The sequence below is a fragment of the Armigeres subalbatus genome, chromosome 2, assembly GCF_024139115.2.
Source record: "Armigeres subalbatus isolate Guangzhou_Male chromosome 2, GZ_Asu_2, whole genome shotgun sequence".
NCBI lineage: Eukaryota > Metazoa > Arthropoda > Insecta > Diptera > Culicidae > Armigeres > Armigeres subalbatus.
Window position 1 is genome coordinate 6,438,051 of NC_085140.1, and position 21,114 is coordinate 6,459,164.

Below are 21,114 nucleotides of genomic sequence, written 5' to 3' on the forward strand. Positions count from 1 at the left end.
AATATACGAATAAAAAAAAAAGTGTAGGGCATTTATAGATCTCTTATTGATGATAGTATTTGAAGTTAAACAATTCTATTTATACAATTTTCAGACTTGGGCAAAATGTGCTATTTTGGGGGAACTGTCCCGTTTTCCAAACAAAGAAATGCAGCACCAATTTCATTGCTTCTTTTTGCTACCATGCGTGCTTACTGATGAAAAAAAAATCACAACAATAAGAAACAAGTCAAGGAGCAGTGACCCTACTATAATAGAGGAGATACTGCTAATACATCGACGAAAAATTATATAATGTTTTGATTCCAAACTCTATGTCTACGTCAAGTTTAATGATACAATTTCTCAGAAAATAAAAAACAAAGTATAAGATAAAGTTTATTTAAATATTCTTCTGGAAATTATTTTTTGCGGACTTTTTTAAAACATTTACATGTAATTCAGCAAAATTTTCAAATCTAACATGGATATTAACACTATTGCTGATTGTGCATCTTTAATTGCTAATACCTTCTGCAAATTAATGAAAGTAATTGTTTTAATCAAATTTTTATTTTCATCAGTGTAGTTGATTTTTTTTATATGAAATCAGAACTGTTATAGTATAACCATGTTTTAATGTACATGTCGTTAAGTACCAAGCAGAACTTAACATATGGTCAGTGATATGACATGACTCGTACTCATCCCGGGATCATTTAAATTATGAAACCAATCACCTGAATGAGCAGACTAAATCTCTCTAATTTTATTACACTTCATCCACCACCAACTACGAGCGATGCGATGGGCGATTGCATCCATCGCAACCGACACCGTTGCACGCGACCATCATCAAGCACAGAATGACAAAAAAATTCGCCCACTTCTTTCATGCATATTCGCAGACCCACCGGTAGTTCTACCGCTGGTAGGTAAACACAGCGAACGAACGAACGAAACGAAAAATGCGCGAGCTAAAAGCACGTCAGTACGCGCTGCTGTCACAAATTGTAATGACTCGCACGCGGCAGGTACTGCTTCTTTTATACACAAAGAAAATCTTCCGACGGACCCTAAGGCCTGTGACATACCGCATTCTGATGTCCGTGTTAGGATTGCACGGGATTGGTTACATATGAAATTTTTGCTGGCTTTGACAAGAATTGAAATTTTCAATAGCTTATCGTTAATAATCTTAAGTTTCAGTGAAATAGGCAAAATGCTGGAGAGTGTCCGAGTCGATTGATATATAAATCTTCAAAATCCATCGAAAGATAAAGGCGGTAGTAACGTTCAAAATCTTCCCTTCCAGCGTAACGCTCTCGATTTCCAAAAATCTAAATGACACCCAGTATAGTAAAGAAAGACCTAAGTCCAACGTCAAAATACAAAAAAAAATATGACCTAGTGTGTTTTAGCGTGTATTGAACATAAGAAATCTTGGATACTCCATTCTGGTGGCACTACCACGCAAACCAATACCACAAACAGGTATCAGAAGCCTTCACATACCTGTCTAATAGGGTGGTTCAAAAAATCGATTTTGCTCCACAGTGCTCATCTGATTCTTTTCCATCTTCTGAGTGTCCTCTGAAAATTTAAGCTCATTTGGATTAAAACTGATTTAGCACAAGCCGTTTCAAGTTTGCATGAAAATTAGTATGGGGAAATTTATTTTTTCATTATACTGTTAATGACGTTTTCCCATTAAGCGCAGGTTAAAAGAAAACCTACATAGCTAAAAGGAATACTTAACAGCTTTCACCCAACGAAAACCGTATCTCAATTAATCGCAATGTATCCGCAAGTAGGCCCCACCAAAGCGACCGTGTGCCGCTCAAAGCGCACAAGCCCAAGTCCTGGTGTTAGGTGGGACGCTAAACAGCCCTGACACGACGGCCCTCCGACGAGATAGGAGATTTGCGCAGGCCCAATAAGCCGCCTGGAAAACCAGTCATTACGAACAATATAAGAGATAATAAATAAATGTACATCCTTCGCGAGAATAAACAATCCCCAATCAACGTTTGGCGGCAATCGAAGTGAGGACGATTATGATGATACTGCCATCTATTGTAGCAAGGCACCTGCCGATAGCACTGGCCATATCTGACAAACGATTTGATCATCACTTGTCATAAGACGAGTTTATACAATCCCATTGAATTCAGTGTCTTGTACTCGACTCGAGTCAAGTACAAGACACTGAAGACGGCCTTACTGTTGAGGTCGAAATACGTATCTGTCGAGATACAATTAAGTGGTGGAATTCAATGGGATTGTATAAACTCGTCTTATGACAAGTGAAGACATTCCACTAAAAAGCTCAAAATAATTTTCTTATCGATTTGATCATGTTTTTATTATTGTTTGCATTTCATCAAACTCCTGTATGAAGGGCCAAAAATTGGTGGGGTGGTTCCATAAGCAGAGACTTATGCGAAATCCACGGGATGTATTGAGAATCTCCTTCCAGAAGAAAGTTCGTACAAATAATAATACATTGTTGTTGTTGCTCTTCACTCGAGTTGCATTTCGTTCCCTTTCGATACGCAAAATTTGATTGATTCGTTGTTTTTTTCGAGCTGTTCGATTGTTGTGTTGTTTAGTAGACGCCGGTAGCGCATCGCAGAATATAGAAAGCAGATCGCCGAACGAACGTGCCTGCGATTATTAATTACCTATTTTCACCACCTGCATCGAATAGTTTGTCACTCGGAGAATCATGTCAAACGCCGCCATCTCAGATTATTGTGACGTTCTTTTTTGATTGCATCAACTGGATCATCATTCGTTGCTTGTGCCATCTGTTCCTGAATCTGTTAACTAAATATCGGAATCAGGGTTTGTAAAACTGCAAAATGGTCAACAAGTGCAATACCTGTAATATTCAGTTTTCTGCTGAAGATATCGTAGTGGGCTGCGAGGGACTCTGTGAAATGGGACGTTACTTTCACGCGAGATGCGTTGGATTGTCCTACGATGAAGGATGCGCCTGTCTACATCAGAATATATTTTGGATGTGTGATTCTTGCAGAAATTGGATTGAAAGTGGTCGCTTGCGGAATGTTGTGAAAGAAACGGTGTCGAACAATGACGCAAACAAACTGAAAATTGATGGTTTAAAAAATAAAGTAGACCGTATCAGTCAAATCGTAACTAAATAAGTCCCTGATGTCGCTGATCTAAAATCTTTAGTACAACAAGTTGATAATCAATCTTTTCGTAGTATTTTATCTCCTCTTTCTTCAACAACATTTGAAACCAATCATAAATTTCAATGTAATTCAAAAGAAGCGAATATGAAACTTTATGTATTAAATATTGCAATCGATGTAACTAAAAATGAATTTAGGGAAATGGTTTGCGAGTATATAGGATCACAGGAAGTTTTGGACATTAGACGGTTGGTTAGTGCTGGAACGGATTTATCAACATTGGATTATGTATCGTACAAAGTTGTAGTCGATGCAAGATTCCGAAATATTGCTTTGCGGTTGACAAGTTAGCCGAACGGAGTGAGATGTCGTGTATTCAGAAAATATTCTACCGTGGCTTGGAAACCGACGAATCGAACATTTTGAGCAGAACGTTGAATTATTCAAATAAAGTGAACAGGCGCAATATTAGATTATTATGAAATCATTTTCAGTGTACTCAGAATCTTTATATTTGTATTAATTTGTTTTTTTTTTCGTTTCAATAATCAATAATAATAATAGTATTGTCAAACTATTTCATAAGAAAACAGTCTGTACGACCTAGTCGAAGACCAAGATTATAAATAAATAAACAAACACGCCCTCGTTTCCCAGATTGACCCAATAGATGGGGAGAAGAACCCGCCCTTTATTCACGAAATGTTAACAATAGGAAGTTGGCGATCCCACTCTGATGGTTATTTCATATGCAGGTGATAAAATAGTTTTGATTCAATTATTTGTATATAGGTACAATGAAATTCTCTCACCAAATTCTCTTTTGTTTGTCCGGGATGACGTTTGGCGGCAATCGAAGTGAGCGAAAAATAATTATCACACTCCAGGTTTTCTTTCCCGAAAAGCGATTTCTCTCCGATAATTTTCCTGAGGAAGCATCAATATGAACCCTGCTTATTTTTTACTACCCTCCCACCCCCTCCATGACCTTCAGGAGACCAGTAGGACATAATTTTTATTTAATATTTGTAACGGCTTTAATTACCACAGAGAAAGTTACTATTCACGTTAAATATTTGACTTGGAGTAAACTTCTTACTAGCTAAAATGTCTTCCAAAGCATCGACATGTTTGTGATTGGATGACTAATTGAATTGTTGTGCCTTTGCAGCTGAAGTCGCTTCTGGAGACCTGAGAAAGAACTCCAGAGCCAGTTCCAATTTCAGCCAGCTGTGTATAATTGTTGAGTCAATTGCATATATCCAAAATATAGGACATTAATTCCTGCTCTTGCTATCCATTTAACACTGTTTTGCTTCGGCCCAGAGTCTGATCATAAATTTATAATGCAAAATCAGCGCCATAGCGTGGGGTTGGCCGCCAAGGGCGCCGGAATCGAGAACTACGGTATGGGAAACAGAACAATTTTATTCGTTACATGGCCAAATAATAACACACCCACCACAAAGTCTGAAGGTCTATGACGGAAATATTTCAAGAACTCAAATCTTTCTTATCTCAAATAAACAAGTCGAATGATTTGGTCTTAACTTTGACTGACATTTCGGTTTCTCTGAGCCTTTTGGAACCGACTACAAGGGACTAAGAAAAAGTCTAGAAAACAGGCCACAGGTATTGACCAAAATTCTAAAAGACCTTTTGCGCTAATGACTTATATCGGGTAGGGGTAACGAAAAGGATGATGTAGATTTAAGACAAATTTGCTCATTTCATTCAGAAAAACTTCATTTAGTCCGAAAAATTATCATCATGGCCTTATTTGACCTGGCGGCATTACGATAAGCAGTGATATTGTGCCTTGCTTAAATGACTACTTTGGTTATCATTTCTCAAAGCTCTCGTAGATTAGCAAAATTTATCCGCAATACATACAACATGTGCCAAGGCATATTCTATCAAAGCATTCATATCCTCATTTCACCACATGGCCTTCCTGCTTCCGATGTCGATTCCGACCACTTCAAAGTTGGATGTTATTGACCCAACAAAGTACCTCCAAACCACTGACAGACCCATTCTTATGTTGTATCTTTCTTGATCCGAAATCCGATAGCGATTTTGTTCATCGACCGATCCACTTCAGAGTTGGATTTTCTTGTTCCAACCATTTGACATTTGTATTGGATTTGTCATGATTTTCAAATCCCTTTTCTCTGCGATACTTGCAAGTACGTCAGTTCCTTCCATTAAGAGTAAGAAACAGCCGTTAGGATACTATGAGCTGTAAGTAAATAACTTTCAGCAATTTTAATAATCTTCCAGCCTGGATGTTCTAACAGATTCCATACGAGGATCCAGAAATGCCCACGACTCTTCCAAGTTCCTAACATATCTTACCATATTTTGCAAATTAGTGTAAAAGCTCACAGCATTTAAAAACTTTCCAGAGACATACCGCCTAATATACTGCTTGTTGTATGAAGCATCTTCAATCCACTAAACTTTTTAATCTTACTGTTCTACAAGATGAGCAAAAATAGTGAAGAAAATCTCGTTTATACAAATTTATGAAACTTTAAGGTTTCGCCAAGGGCGCTGGGAGTCCACGCTACGGCTCTGTGCAAAATATATTTAAATATAAACGACATGAATTGGGAAACGATTAAACACGTTTCCCAATTCATGTCGTTTAAATTAATTTCTTTCTTCCGTAAACGCTCTGCGGTTGACTTTTGTTATAAAATCGGACCTACAGTTATTAGACGAGAATCTGTGGTTAAAGATCTGGGTGTGTTATTAGACTCTCAATTGACTTTCAAGGATCACATCGCCTATATTACCTCGAAAGCATTCAAAACACTCGGATTGATTTTTTGCATAACAAAGCACTTCAATAATATCCAATGTCTAAAATCGCTCTACTGCGCTTTAGTGAGGACATTACTAGAATATTCATCTGTTGTCTGGGTTCCTTTTTATCAAAATAGCATAACGCGAATAGAAGCAATTCAGCGTAAATTCGTCCGTTTCGCTCTACTTCGTCTTCCTTGGAATGACCCACATAATTTACCCAGCTTTGAGGCACGCTGCCGACTTATTGGTTTGAATCTGTTAAGTGATCGTCGAGACGTATCCAAGGCGTTGTTCGTTTCAGATCTTCTACAATCAAGAATTGATTGCCCCACTCTGCTTTCTCAATTGAACCTTAATATACCCTACCGTCCACTTCGATCAACTCCTTTCATTTTTTTGAGAAGAGCTCGCACAAATTATGCGCAAAACGAGCCTTTCACTAGCATGTGTCGCACTTTCAATCGTTGCTCTACCGCGTTTGATTTTCATCTTTCCCGGTGTATTCTTCGGAAAAAGTTCACTCAGAGTGTAAAATAATCGAAATTTTTTAGTGAAGTCCATTTTTCTTCATTTGTCAGTTCACTTCCGACACATTCATAGTCGGCTCTGGACAGTCAATATTCAGTTGAATATTAGTCATCGAATATTTATGCACATTTTACAAATTTATAAATTATCTGAAATCTGAACACGTTTCAAATGAGTAAAGTGATTTATCACACAGGACTGAATCCGATTTTCATCCGCGAGGTACTTTCAGCGGTAAACATCAACATAAACAATGATAATTATGTTTTTTTCTGCACATAGTAAACACATTCAGTGACAGTCGAATGAATGAGTTCGTGGAGTAGTCGTCTGACTATGTCATTCTATGTTTTGAATATTCATGCGATGTTTGTCAAAATTCGGACCGAAGTTGCTTCATGAAGATGAATATTTTAGGCTCTGAGTTCACTATACTCCCCTCTACATCCGACAGTATTACACATTAGGCCAGGTAGCTTTATAGATGTATTTTTTGTATAATATTAAGTAATTAGGAAGTTAAGTTTAAGCAAAATTATGTATCATTTGGAAATATTGTTATCTGTTGATATAAAAGAAGAGGAGGTTTTGCGCCCGTTTGAGAAAGATTTCATGAATAATTCTACTCAAACGGGCTTTTCCCTGCTCCAAATAAAGAATAAAGAAATTTGTGTGTGTGTTTAACAGAAATGCAAAGTAATTGTAAATGTTATATAGGGGTAATGACGGCTTTGGCAGATTTTGTTCTATTATTGGCAGGGGGGTTTTTTATGACTGATTATGCTCAAATTTGGCCCAAACATTCTTTGCATATCAAAGAATATTGTGGCCAAATTTCATAAAATTCGGTCAACAAAAACCCCCCTGCCAATAATAGAACAAAACCTGCCAAAGCCGTCGGCTTATATGGCAAAAATTCCTTGTCATATAAGACGAGTTCGGGCCCTCCTTAGCCGTGCGGTAAGACGCGTGGCTACAAAGCAAGACCATGCTGTGGGTGGCTGGGTTCGATTCCGGTGCCGGTCTAGGCAATTTTCGGATTGGAAATTGTCTCGACTTCCCTGGGCATAAAAGTATCATCGTGTTAGCCTCATGATATACGAATGCAAAAATGGTAACCTGGCTTAGAAACCTCGCAGTTAATAACTGTGGAAGTGCTTAATGAACACTAAGCTGCGAGGCGGCTCTATCCCAGTGTGGGGATGTAATGCCAATAAGAAGAAGAAGATAAGACGAGTTCATACTTGAAGTCGAGCCAAGTACGATACACTGAAAACAGTCTTACTATTGAGGTCGAAATACATGTCTGTCAAAGGTACAATCAAGTGGTGGAATTCAATGGGATAGTACAAAATCGTCTTATGACAAGTGAAGACATTCCACTAAAAGCTCAAAATAGTTTTCTTATAGAAATTTCTTATTATCTGTCTGTAGATAATCTTATAGATAATCATTACCCGTAATGAACACTGTCTTCTTTTTGTTATATAATAGTATATTGTACAAATTATTAGATTGTTCCACAAAAATATTAGTTTTCGATATTTGTCAGTAAGTTAAGATGCCCGATTAAAAAGCAAGACTATGCTGAAAGTGAAAAGAAAGTTTTCGGATTGAAAATTTTCTCGACTTCTCGAACGACATGATAATAGTAAAAAAAATGATAACTTGGCTTAAAAACCTCGCAGTTTCAATGACTGTGGAAGTGCTGAACTAAGCAGCGAGGTGACAATGTCCCAGTGGGGGATATAATGCCAATAAGCAGAAGAAGAAGGGAAAAAAGGCATTCGATGGGCAATGTTTAGGTGGAATGATGATGAAAGATACATCATGTACGAAAATTTTTATTAATTCCGCTACTCATCACATGGTACATTTTCATTATAAATAATTATGTTTCACATCTGTATTGAAAGCTGGTGTTGGGCCTCAGAAAAGCAAAATATCCTACAAAATGGACTTTTTGGAATATATTCAGAGCAAATGTGGATTTTTGAACATCCTATAGCTTATGCTTCGTTAGAATGTTAAAAAAGAAACCACAAAACAAAAATTGACGAGATTCGGCGTATTATTTGTTCATATCGGCTTAGTTTCGCGACCAAAGTTGAAGTCTAAACACTCTAAACAAATACAAAATACACAAAACTTTGTGAAAGAACATGAACACTAAGCCTTGGGCTAAAAGTCTCGCTAATTAAAAAAATTATACTTTTTGTACAAGTAAGAATGTTTAATGTTTCTGAAACGTTATACAATCGGATTATTTACCTTTATTTCGTTAGTGTCTATATTTTTTATTTGTGGATCCGATTAACCATGGGAATTGCTTTCGCATATTAATGTTTCTTTCATTCTTAGCCCTTAAATGAAGAACCTGTATTTCGTTTCCTTCGCAATGTTGGATATTTAATTCTAACAAATATTCAGAAAGATCGTCTTCTAGAAGCCAGCATGAAATGCTTCCAAGCTTTCAGCCAACCTGAACAATATCTGAACCACTGCGATTGGGATAAAAACAAAATTCTGCCTCCCGAGTCCCGGTTCCGATACCACGCATATCGGCTTCAATCAGAGCATGCTGAAGATGAGCATATGCCACTCACCAGTCGAGAGAAAGCAAACCATGGCCAGCTGTGAGAGAACGAGTGCCAGTTCCGACACCGAATAAACATGAAAAGGGGCAGAAGGAAAAGATCTTTAAAAGTCCCGTGAAGCTACTGGTGTATAGATCCACCACATCCATCATCGACGGTCAGCACACAGGAACAGACCACAAGGAGGAAAATCTGCACGTTTTCTGTATCTGGGAAGAGTGTGACGACAAAAAAGTGACGAAATCAGCTACAAACAATCAAATGTCGCTGTTGATATTGTGATAAGTGTTAATAACAATCCGCTTCGGTAGTCAAAATCCTGTGAGGAATCGGGCTCGCAGAGCTGGAAAATTGCCACGACCTAGAAAAATTTTCCACATCGTCGTCACAAAGTCAGAAACGTATTCTAGTGAACGAAAAAAAGGTGGAAAAGAGAAAAAGCGAAGGAAATCTCTAGAGTGAAGTGGACCTCTTTTCGTGGAACGGATTCCTCAGTTCGAGTTTGAGTCGGTCGGTGCCAGAAGAGACAACGCGAACCGTTCGCTAGTGTGAGGTGCGAGAATTGGAACGCGCTGGGTGAAGAAAGACGCCAAAGGGGGAAGAAGCCATTGGGCAGCTGCGACTAAACTAGAGCTAGTAGAAGAGTACTGCGCGCCGCGCCGGCAGGGAACAATCGAGGACAGGTCTCGTCGAGTTCGTGGCGCTCCGATTTTTTTTATCTAATTATGAGCTAGTTCCCAACGGTCCCCTAAGCTAGTTCTTTAAGCGTGTGTGTGGATACGGTGACGGTGAAGTGAAATAGACGTGAAAATCTTGAGTCATCATTTTTCCAAGCATCTCGTGTGGAAAGCGGAAAATATCTTCTCAAGCCAATCTCGCGGCAAGTGTTTTTCAGGAAATTTGATCTCACGAACCATGCCTCCATCTTACTGTTCAGTTGCCGGATGTACCAACAGCCGAAGCCCTACGTGTAGTCTGTACTGCTTTCCCAAGGATGATGCTGTGTAAGTATAGAACTCAGAAATTTTCTGTTTCACCCCACACAACGATCTCCCCCTTCGAAAAACTGTGTACTTATCGTTCGTATCCTGCAAGAGGGCGAACGGAAACGTAGAGAATGCGGATACCATGCCTTACAGCCTGCACTGGCGGGCGGCGCTTTGAAGGGATGATGATGGAACTGAGGGACTAACGGGTACGCAAAAAGGGACACATTTCACAACTTTGGGAACTGGAATGTTGCACAAGCAAGGAAGAGGGGGAAAGTTGTGAAATTGATTTTATGTCTCTCCGGGCTTGCTTGGCTTGTTCTGGCAGGATACCAGACGCGCTCCGGATAGATGGTTGGTTTTAATGCTCTAACTGCACCGCGTTGCCAATCGGTACGAAAATGAGGGGAACTCTCGGAACTAGGGATCACGCGCTGTTCCTTTTTTGAAACATTAGATTTAGGATGGAAGTGTTTCCTAAAACAGAGGAATGACGCAGATACAGTTGTTGGCGTGGGTTTAGGCGCGCACTTTATATGTATTGTGTTGTGATATTCTTGAAATCGGACTTTCGCTTGCAAGCCTTATTGGAGAGGAAACCTAGTTTTATATACATCCTCGCACTATCATGGATCACACAATTATTAATCATTTTGGCAAAGAAATGTTTGGGCGTAAATTAATATACGATTAGATTTTTTTAATGTGAATTTTGATATTTGGATCAGTTCTTCACTCAACTATAATTAGACAAAAAAATAATTTATCTTGACCAATAAATACACTGTCATGTAGTGTGTAGGGGAACTGTTCCCCTTTCCGGCTTACTGTACCAAATTCGAAAAATAGAAATGAAACACCAATTTCGGCGGATCATTTTGCTAACTTACGTGGTAAATGCTGAAAAAAAAAATCCAAAGGTAAAAAACAACTGCACTTCATTGCTGTTTTTTTTACTCGATAAATATGAAAGCTTTGAGATGAACAACCGGATCTTAGTGTTCATTAACCCTCTGTATGTGCACAACAAACTTACGTTGTCTGTGCTTTGAGGTCTTTTTGCCCCAAAATTGAAATTGCTAGAACTTTTTTAAATATTTTGGATTTTTTGGGATGCTTCGAAAGATAATTTAATCATTTTTTAGGACGTTATTTAAGATTGATCACAGGTGGGCGGGTATCTCGAGGGTAGGGGTTTTCATGAAAAAGGATACAAGATCAGTGGTTTTCCATGCTTATGTTATGATTTTCAGAAATATAATCCTGACCATTTCAAACTGCGTCTTCTCACGAAAGTTGTGCTTTGACTTAAGACATTAATTAGTTTGATCCTCAGATGTATTCATCTATAGTTCAAAACAATGGCAACCGCACCGTAGCTTTACACAAACGGATAAGCAAGTGCGATGTTCACTTCTACTAACCATATAAATGTATCAAATGTACCAATGTATTATTGGAAATAAAAATAACGCTATTCTATTCGATTTAGAATGGTAGTGAGGGTCTGTACATAAATCACGTAGACTCTTGAGGGTGGAGGGGTTTCGAAAAAGTTTACGTTAGTCTACGAAGGGGGACAGGGGAGGGGGTATACCAAAAGTCTACGTGGACTTTTTCATATTTTTTTTAGGACGGTTTATACAGCAGCTTTGTGCGAAATTTACTTGTTTGATTTTTTTAAGGATTTTTCTGTTTTGTTTTTGCAAGACTTTACCACAATAATCCCTTGAATTTCTCACAGAAGTAATAGTCTGAACTACGGCTTGAAACTATCATGGGTTTTACCAGGAAATTATTTTGTGTTGAGCAGGAAAATTCTCTAAAATATTCTATAAAAACTTTCGAAAACAATTTCAAAATTTCCACTTGGATTTTATTGCAGATTCTACTAGAATTTCTTTTGATTTTCGGCAGGAACTTCTTTGGAAACTACAAATGATTGTTTAGAGTTTTCACGGGAAATTATGTCGTACTTCAACGGAAAATTCTTTGGAATTTATAAAGGAAGCATTTTGGAATATACAAGAAAAAGTCTTTGGAGTTTTCAAAAGACATCCTTTGGAACTTGTAAGTGGAATTCCCCGAAATTTCCGCGAGAAATCCTTCAGAATTTCCACTAAAAATTTTCTGGGAAGTCCCCGGGAAATTTTTCTTAATTTCGGAAATTATTCGGAATTGTTATGAGAAACTCTTTGGACATATATGCATATATGGGAAATTCTTCGTAAATTTCATGTCAATGTGAGATCTGAAGCAAAATCTTTGGGATTATTCACTTGTCATAAGTGAAGACATTCCACTAAAAAGCTCAACATAATTTTCTTATTTGGGATTATTGATGGAAAATATTTGGAATATCTGAATAAATTGTTGAAAACTACCACGAGAAACTATTTAAATTTCCCACCAAAAATTCTTTGAGTTTCCACAAAAATAAACGTTTGAAATTTTTGTGAGTAAGCCTTTGTAATTTTCATGGAATTTATTCGATTTTTTTACAAGAAATTCATCAAAATTTCAACTGAAAATTCTCCATAATTTCCACCAAAAATTCGGAAAAGTCTACTAGGGGAGAGGGGGGTTTGAAAATGTGAAATTTCAGTCTACGTAGTTTGTGGACAGCCCCTGACAGAAATGTCAGCTCAGTGATACCTAACGGGCAAAACAAAACTTAAAAAATAGTATTGAAAAAAATCTTATTTGAAACATGTGAATTTATCTTTGACTACGCGTGTAGTCAGCGTTTTCTTGGATGACCTAGCTAGAACATGTACTGTTAACGCATTCTAATCTTCATATCACTAAGAGCATGTACCATATTTGAAATACGCTGGCTGACCGATTACTTGATTACAAAAGTCTTAACTTCAGGGATTTCTTGGATGGCCATGAACATACACCCGATTCTGTTTTTACACGGATTTTTTTTACACGGCCGTGTAAAAAAAATCCCGTACAAAATTTTTGCAAAGTTGCTCCATTTTACATGATTCGTCGAGAAATCATAAAACTTTTTTTACACGGATTTTCGAATTTTGAACCGAAAACTTTTTTTACACGGAACGCATCCCCCGTGTAAAAAAAGAATTGGGTGTATACTATGAAGGCATTGTATTCTTTGCGTTATTAGAGCAGGTTGACTACAAAGAAAACTTTTAGAAGACCCTCACGCATCATTTACGTTTCCCAAAAATACTATGCACCAAAATACAACAGATCTTACAAGGAACAATATACTCAACTAGTAATTGGCCACTAGCGCCGCCTCTTGGAAGAAGTACGCATTCACTGAGCACCGCTTCGTAATCCTGGAAATCCTGAACAACTTTACCGAATCAGGGTGTCTACTCTGTGGAAAAACCTGGAAAACCGGGAATACTCAGGGGATTTCGTTCAACATGGAAAAACCGGGGAAATTTCAGTGAAATCAGGGAGTTTCGGTACAACAATTTAGGAAAAAGCAAATTCAAAGCAATTTTCAATTGTTATTTATTTATTTAAACAGACTAAGGCCGAAGTGGCGTGTGCGGTATAAAAGAGTCTCCACCATTCGGCTCGGTCCATGGCTACACGTCGCCAACCACACAATCTACGGAGGGTCCCGCAAGTCATCTTCCACCTGATCGATCCTACCGGTCTAATGAGCGTTTTGTAGATTGTCAGTTTGGTACGGCGGCAAACTCTATTCGATCGGAGCGTCTTGCGGAGTCCAAAGTACGTACGATTTACAGTTACTATGCGTCTCCGAATTTCTCTGCTGGTATCATTTTCTGTAGTCACCAGTGAGCCCAAGTACACAAATTCTTCAACCACCTCGATTTCGTCACCACCGATACAAACTCGCGGTGGGCGGCTCACATTTTCTTCTCTTGAACCTCTTCCTATCATGTACTTCGTCTTCGACGTGTTTATGACTAGTCCGATCCGCTTAGCTTCCCTCTTCAGTCTGATGTAGGTTTCCTCCATCTTCTCAAAGCCAAATAGCTGGACGGACTTATTGAAAATTGTACCACTCGTGTTGATCCCTGCTTTTTGTATTACTCCTTCCAAAGCAGTTGAATAGCAGACACGAAAGACCATCACCTTGCCTGCGCGTTTCGAAGGGACTCGAGAGTGCCCCTGAAACTCGAACTACGCACATCACCCGATCCATCGTCGCTTTGATCAACCGTGCCAGTTTATCCGGAAATCCGTGTTCGTGCATTAGTTGCCATAGCTGATCCCGATCGATTGTATCATATGCGGCTTTGAAGTCGATGAATAGATGATGTGTGGGCACGTTGTATTCGCGGCATTTCTGCAGTACTTGGCGAATGGTGAACACCTGGTCCGTGGTGAAGCGTTCGCCCATAAAACCCGTCTGGTTCGTGGGACACTCCCTTGCAATTGATGCTAGTCGACGGCATAAAATTTGGGAGAGTACCTTGTAGGCGGCGTTCAACAATGTGATTGCGCGGTAGTTGCTACAATCCAGCTTATCACCCTTTTTGTAGATGGGACACACGACACCTTCCATCCACTCCTGCGGCAAAACTTCCTCCTCCCAAATCTTGCTAATGACCCAGTGCAGCGTTCGTTCGTAGAAAGGTTCCCGTTTATGTCCTTACACATATCAGGCTGTGGCACGTGGCCCTTACGTGAACGGTTCAACTTCTCATAGAACTTCCGTGTGTTATTAGCGCGGTACAGTTGCTCCGTTTCTTCATGGTCTCGATCTTCCTGCTGGCGCTTTTTCCCCCGAAAAAATAGAGTTTTGTCTGTTCCGCGCCCATTTGTATCGTGCCTCGTTCGCCCTTTTGTGGTGTTGCAGCAACCTCGCCCATGCTGCATTCTTCTCCTCAACTAACTGCTCACATTCGCCGTCAGTAGTTTCTCTGATCCGGGGCCACCGTGCCTAGTGCAGCGGTTGCAAGAGCTTCCAATGGCGGATCGAATATCTCAACAGCCATCTTCAAAAGATGCTGCGCCTAGCTGCTCTTTCGTTGGGAATGCCACTTCCAGCTGCTGCGCTGCGCGTAGCTTGTAGCCGCCCAATGTTTAGCCGCGGCGGACGACTCCAACGCGTGTTGTGCACTGTCGAGAGTTTGAGCGCAGACATACTGCAACGAGGTAGTGGTCGGATTCAATATTCGCACTGCGGTAAATACGTTCGTTCGTGATGTTGGAGAACAATTTACCGTCGATTAGAACGTGATCGATTTGGTTTTTCGTTACTTGATTAGGTGATTTCCATGTGGCCTTGTGGATATTCTTGCGGGGGAAGAAAGTATTTTAGACTACCATTCCGCTGGAGGCTGCAAAATTGATGCATCGTTGGCAGTTCTCATTCGATACGGTATGCAGACTATCCGGTCCGATGACCGGTCTATACATTTCCTCCTGAGCGTTCATGTCACCGATGATGGTTTTGACGTCCCGCAGTGGGCATCCATCATATGTCTGCTCCAGCTGTGCATATAACGCTTCTTTCTCGTCGTCGGGTCTCCCTTCGTGTGGGCAGTGCACGTTGATGATGCTATAGTTGAGGAACCGGCCCTTTATTCTCAGCTTGCACATCCTTGCGTTGATTGGCTGCCACCCAATCACGCGTTAGCGTATCTTGCCCAGCACTATGAAGCCGGTTCCCAGCTCGTTGGTGGTGCCACAGCTTTGGTAGAAGGTAGCCGCCCGATGCCCGTTTTTCCACACTTTCTGTCCTGTCCAGCAGATTTCCTACAGCGCTGCGACGTCGAAGTTGCGGGGATGTAATTCATCGTAGATTATCCTGTCGCAACCTGCGAAGCCTAGCGATTTGCAGTTCCATGTTGCAGGCTTCCGATCTTTTATTCGTCGTCGCCTAGGTCGTTGCCAATTGTATCGATTCGTATTATCTTTTTGTTCCTTTCTAAAACCTCCACATGCAAGATTTTCTATTTGCTTAATTAATTCTCGAGTTTTGAAGAAATTGGTGTTTCGTTTGTATGAGAGCCCAACTTTCCTTCCCCGGCCACAAAAACCTCTGCATACAAATTTTCACGCCGATCGGTTCAGTAGTTTCCGAGTCTATAAGGGTCAGACAGACAGAAATTCATTTTTATGTATATAGAAGAAGAAGAAGAAGAAGATTTTTTAATTAATTCTACAAATATGAATCATTTTATGCCTGGGGAAGGTGACATGCATAAACGGTACCCGTTATTTCTTGTCGGATATCTAGGACACCGCAAATTTCCCGGTCGACTAGATGCAAGGTATCTTAGTGAAGGTGCCCAAAAAGGGTGACCTGACTGTATGTGATAGCTGGCGTAGCATTATGTTGCTGTGTACCGTTCTTAAAGTTCTATGCAAAATTATCCTAGCCCGGATTCAGGAGAAGATCGATGCGACTCTCCGGCGGCAGCAGGCCGGATTCCGTGCCGGAAGATCCTTTGTGGACCATATTGTCACGCTCCGCCTCATTCTGGAGCAGTTCAACGAATTCCAAGAGTCCCTCTACTTGATATTCATTGACTACCCCCCTAAATTGTGGAAAGATTGAACGGGTACTGAAATGAATTCTCTCAAACATGTGCACTTTACTATCCAATCATATACAGAAATAGGTGGTTGAAATTCAAAAGATTCCCAAAAATTATTAGGGCATCCAGGATCCATAATATATGAAAGTTCAAAACAACTCGAAACATTTCGGGCTCAAAAATTCTCCTTGAAATCCTTCTAGAAGCTCCCCTGGGAACTTCTGAATTCCTCCGGAAAGTTATCCACAAATTCCTCTGAAAATCGTTCGAAAATCCTTCTCATGTAATTGCAATTCCTCCTTATCTAGATACCCCCCCCCCCTATAAATTTTTTTAAGAAATTCAAGAGGAAATTCCTTGAAGATTTCTTTTCTTCTCTCCAAGATTTATTTCTAGATATTTCTTCGGCTATTCTCTCTTCAAGAAGAATCCGGCATTTCCTTCAGGAATGCATTCGAGAGTTTCGTCAAGAATACATACGGAATTTCTTCCCAAAATTCTACCAGAAGTTTCTTCAAAAATTTATGACGGAAATCCTCCGATTTAGCTCCATAATTTCACTTGTAAATCTGTAAGAAATTCCTTCGGAAATTCTTCTAGGAACTTCTCCGGGCATTCCTCTCGGAACTCTTCCTTTAATTCCTCCGGGATTATTTCCAGGAACTTTTCCGGGAATACCTCCAAACATTCAATAGCGAAAACATCTAGCATTCCAATATGGAATTCTTTTCGCCAGTACTTCAGAATATCCTTCAAGAAATCCTCTAGAAATATCTTCATGAATTTCTCCTGGAATTCGTCCAAGTATTTCCCCAGAAATTCTTACAGGTATTTTTTTCGGGAGTTTCTTCAGGTACTTCTCCAGGAATTCCTTCAGGAATTTCTCCGGGAGATTTTCCGCGGAAGTGTACTAGAATTCCTTCCGGACTTCCCTCGGAATTTACTCGGATATCTGCCAAGAGTTCTTCCAGAAATTTCTTCGAAACAATCCGCAGGAATTTTCTTCAGCAATTCATCTGGGAATACTTTCAGGATTTCATCTGGGAATTTCTGCATTAATTCCTCCTGGTATTTTTCTGGGAATTCCTTCAGATATTTTTTCGGAAATTCCTTTAGGAACTTCTCTAAGAATTATTTCAGGATTTCCATGTGGGAATTTCTCCGGAAGTGCTTGTGGGAGTTCTTCCAGGAGTTTTTACAAGAAATTCTCCGGTAATACCTCCAGGAACTTTACAGAGAATTCCTGGACGATATTTGGCAGGAATTTCACGGGAAATGGGATTTCGGAAGTTCCTTCAGAAATATTTTTTCTCTTCCTCTAGGGCATTCCACCGGATGTTCCTCAAAGTTCCACCAGTAGTTCCTTCGGGAATTCAATCAGGCTTTCTTCCAGGAATTCATTTGGCATTTCTTTAGGCATTTATCTACAAATTCCTCCAGAAGTTCCTCGGAGAATTCCTCCGGGAGGTTCTTTTAAGAATTCTTTCAGGAGTTCCTCCTGGAATTCTTATGGAAGTTCCTTTGGGAGTTCATCCTAGAATTCTTACGAGAGTTCCTCCAGGATTTCCTCCGGAAACTCTTCCTGTAGTTCTTCAATGAATTCCTCCAGAAGTTCCACCGGCAGTTCCTCCGAGAATTCCTCTGATAATTTCTCCGGAAATTCCTATAGAAAATTCCTCGGGAGTTCCTCCGGAAATTACACTGGGAGTTCCTCCGGGAGTTCCTTTTCAGAGAAACACCCGGTGAAACTCCCGGAGGGATTCTCGTAGAAACTGCTGGTGGATCTCCCGGAGGAATTCCCGAAGGAACTGCCGGAGGAGCTCCCGTAAGATCTCCCGTAAGAACTCCTGGAGGAATTTCAGGACCAGGACCTCGGGGATACTACCAGAAGCATTCTCGGAAACAAGAGAATTCATCTTATCCCAGTATCCAGAAGGTAGCTAAAGCCGGAAGGGTACGATGGGCAGGACATGTTGCAAGAATGCCGGACAGCAACCCTGCAAAGATGGTGTTCGCTTCCGATCCGGCAGGTACGAGACGGCGTGGAGCGCAGCGAGCGAGATGGGCAGACCAAGTGCAGAACGACTTGGCGAGCGTGGGGCGTATCCGAGGATGGAGAGATGCGGCCTCGAACCGTGCATTGTGGCGTCAAATTGTTGGTTCAGTGTTATCTGTTTAGATGTTAACTAAATAAATGAAAAATGAAAAAATGAATCATCTTATAGACAAATCTCGTCTAGCTGAAACCTTTGTTGGGGTTTGTAGCTGGACCATCATCATCATCAGAGGACCTCCCGGAGAATTTCCTGAGGAGCTCGCAGAGAAATTCTCGGAGGAGCTTCTGGTGGAAAACCTATATAAATTCCTGAAGAAGCCTAAATAAATTACAATTCTGCCGAAATTCCCGGAAGAATTTTCAGAGGAACTGCCGATAGAACTACCGGAATAATTCTCGAAGGAAATCCTAGAGAAATTCTTGGTGGAAATGCCGGTGGAACTCCTGAAAGAATTCCAGGAGGAACTTCCGGAGAAACTCCTGGAGGATCTCCCAGTGGAAATCTTGAAGTTTCCACCGGAATTCTTTCAGGATTTCATTGCGAATTAACCTAGGAATTCCTCCGAAAATTCCATTGTTGATTTCATTGTCGGTATAATATCTGTATAAATTTCCGGTGGAATTACTGGAGGAATTCTTTGAAATTTTCATAAGAAATTATTCGAAACAATTCACGGAAAATTTTATGGAATTTACACAAGAAATTCGAAGATTTTTCGTGAAATTCTCAGGAATATTTACTGGCAGTTCTGCGGAATTTCCACGAAATATTATTAGTCTTTAAAAATATGGGAAACAGCACTAAATTTTTTGAATTATTGCAGGGAATTCTGCAGAACTTATAAAGAAGCTCGTGAAGATTTTCTTGGAGTAAATAATGGTGGAATTTTCAGATCAATTCCCGGCAAAATTTATGGTGGAATTCCTGAAGACACTGCCGAAGAAATTGCTGGAGGCATTCCTAAAATATCTGATGAGCAATAAATCACGCATTTTTTAATTCCATTATTGTTTTAATCATTATTGTTTCGATTTGGTTTGGATTTGGTTACATGTGTTAATATTCATGTGTTTTTATAAAACTACTAAAAAACTACGATTTAGAAGACCAAAAAAGTTGGCCCCCCCCTTCTCGAAATCCTGGCTACGCCCATGCCGCGGGCTGTTATGGCAGCCTATAACTATGGAGCACCTAAACGACTTCGAATTGGCTGATGACGTTGCACTCCTCGCGCAACAGCGCTGTGATATGCAGAGTAAGCTCAACGACCTTGCCGAGCGCTCCTCCTTGGCAGGTTTAGTCATCAACGTCAACAAAACCAAATCGTTGGGTGTAAACACGGTGACTCCTTCCAGTTTCACATTAGCCGGGCAGCAATCCGAAAATTGCCTAGACCGGCACCGGGAATCGAACCCAGCCACCCTCAGCATGGTCTTGCTTTGTAGCCGCGCGTCTTACCGCACGGCTAAGGAGGGCCCATAATACTTGTTACTATCCAGCTTTCCACGCTCGCCATAATGGCGGATGCTATAAAAGTTTTGACATTAACTGTTTCCCGACACTGAACTGGAATTTTCATCAAAGCATGCAGTGTACTCTTCGTTGCCAATGACATCCCAATGTTTATTATTTTCAGTCAACAAGCAATCTATGCATACAACCTTTCATCTTTGGCATTGAGAATTGGAATTAAAAACATTTAATTAAAATGTTATTTCTTTCAGAAAAAGTTCGGTCATTCTAAAGAGGGTTACAATCTTCAACAAGTTCTATTTAGTTGCTGGAAAAGTCAACGGTCAGCGACAGCTGTGAGCAATGTTTCAAGTACTGTTTCTCGGCATTCCAGCACGAAGAAAGAAATACCATGGGTTATTATTAAAAACTTTCGTATTTCACGAAATCGATAATCTGGTTGATTTCGCAAAAAACGTGTCAATGCTCAAACTTATGACTCAAGAAGAGTTTGCAAAACAAAGTGAATTTTGGCGCTGATGTGTTTTTCAGCACATGACAATCCCAAAAAAAATCATTTAAGGCGAAACAAGAAATTAGATTTCTTTGCAGAAAACCAAATTTTCAAATCAACCAAATTCGTTCGAGTGGACAATGCTAATTTACATCCGTACTAACAAGCATTCAAACGTAAACGAGAATAGGCCCACTTGTAAAAGTCTATAGACCTAATTATTACATTAACGTTCAGCCAGCAGAAACTTAATGCTTTATTGACACACTATTCGAATGTTACCGTTAAAAAAAAGTTGAACTGAGTCATTGTTGTTGGGACGGGACCCAGCTGTAGTTTACGCAACTGAGAATACGTAACGTTTTGGATCGCGTTGAATGGGTAGTTGGCCCATAGTACAAACTTGGGCCACATCGTGTCCGGATTATTTTAAACCTCAAGGGACAGGTGCAATCTGAGCCCACTTTCACTGTATGATCCAAACAAAATGTATGCAGACCTCTCAAATAATTTGATCAAAATT

General features: G+C 40.0%; 1 protein-coding gene across 3 annotated transcripts in view; it reads left to right on the plus strand.

Annotated features, from left to right (window-relative positions):
* LOC134217583 (myb-like protein AA) overlaps positions 1-21,114 on the plus strand; it is a 65,119-nt gene that overhangs the window by 2,126 nt on the left and 41,879 nt on the right. Inside the window, exon 1 of one of the 3 annotated variants that reach the window (XM_062696364.1) lies at positions 9,161-10,083. The exons of the other annotated variants lie outside the window; for them this stretch is intronic. Within the exon in view, the coding sequence (XP_062552348.1) occupies positions 9,995-10,083 (89 nt within the window). The 5' untranslated portion in view covers positions 9,161-9,994. Of the gene's footprint in view, positions 1-9,160; positions 10,084-21,114 lie in introns of those variants that run through there. 3 annotated transcript variants of the gene reach the window in all.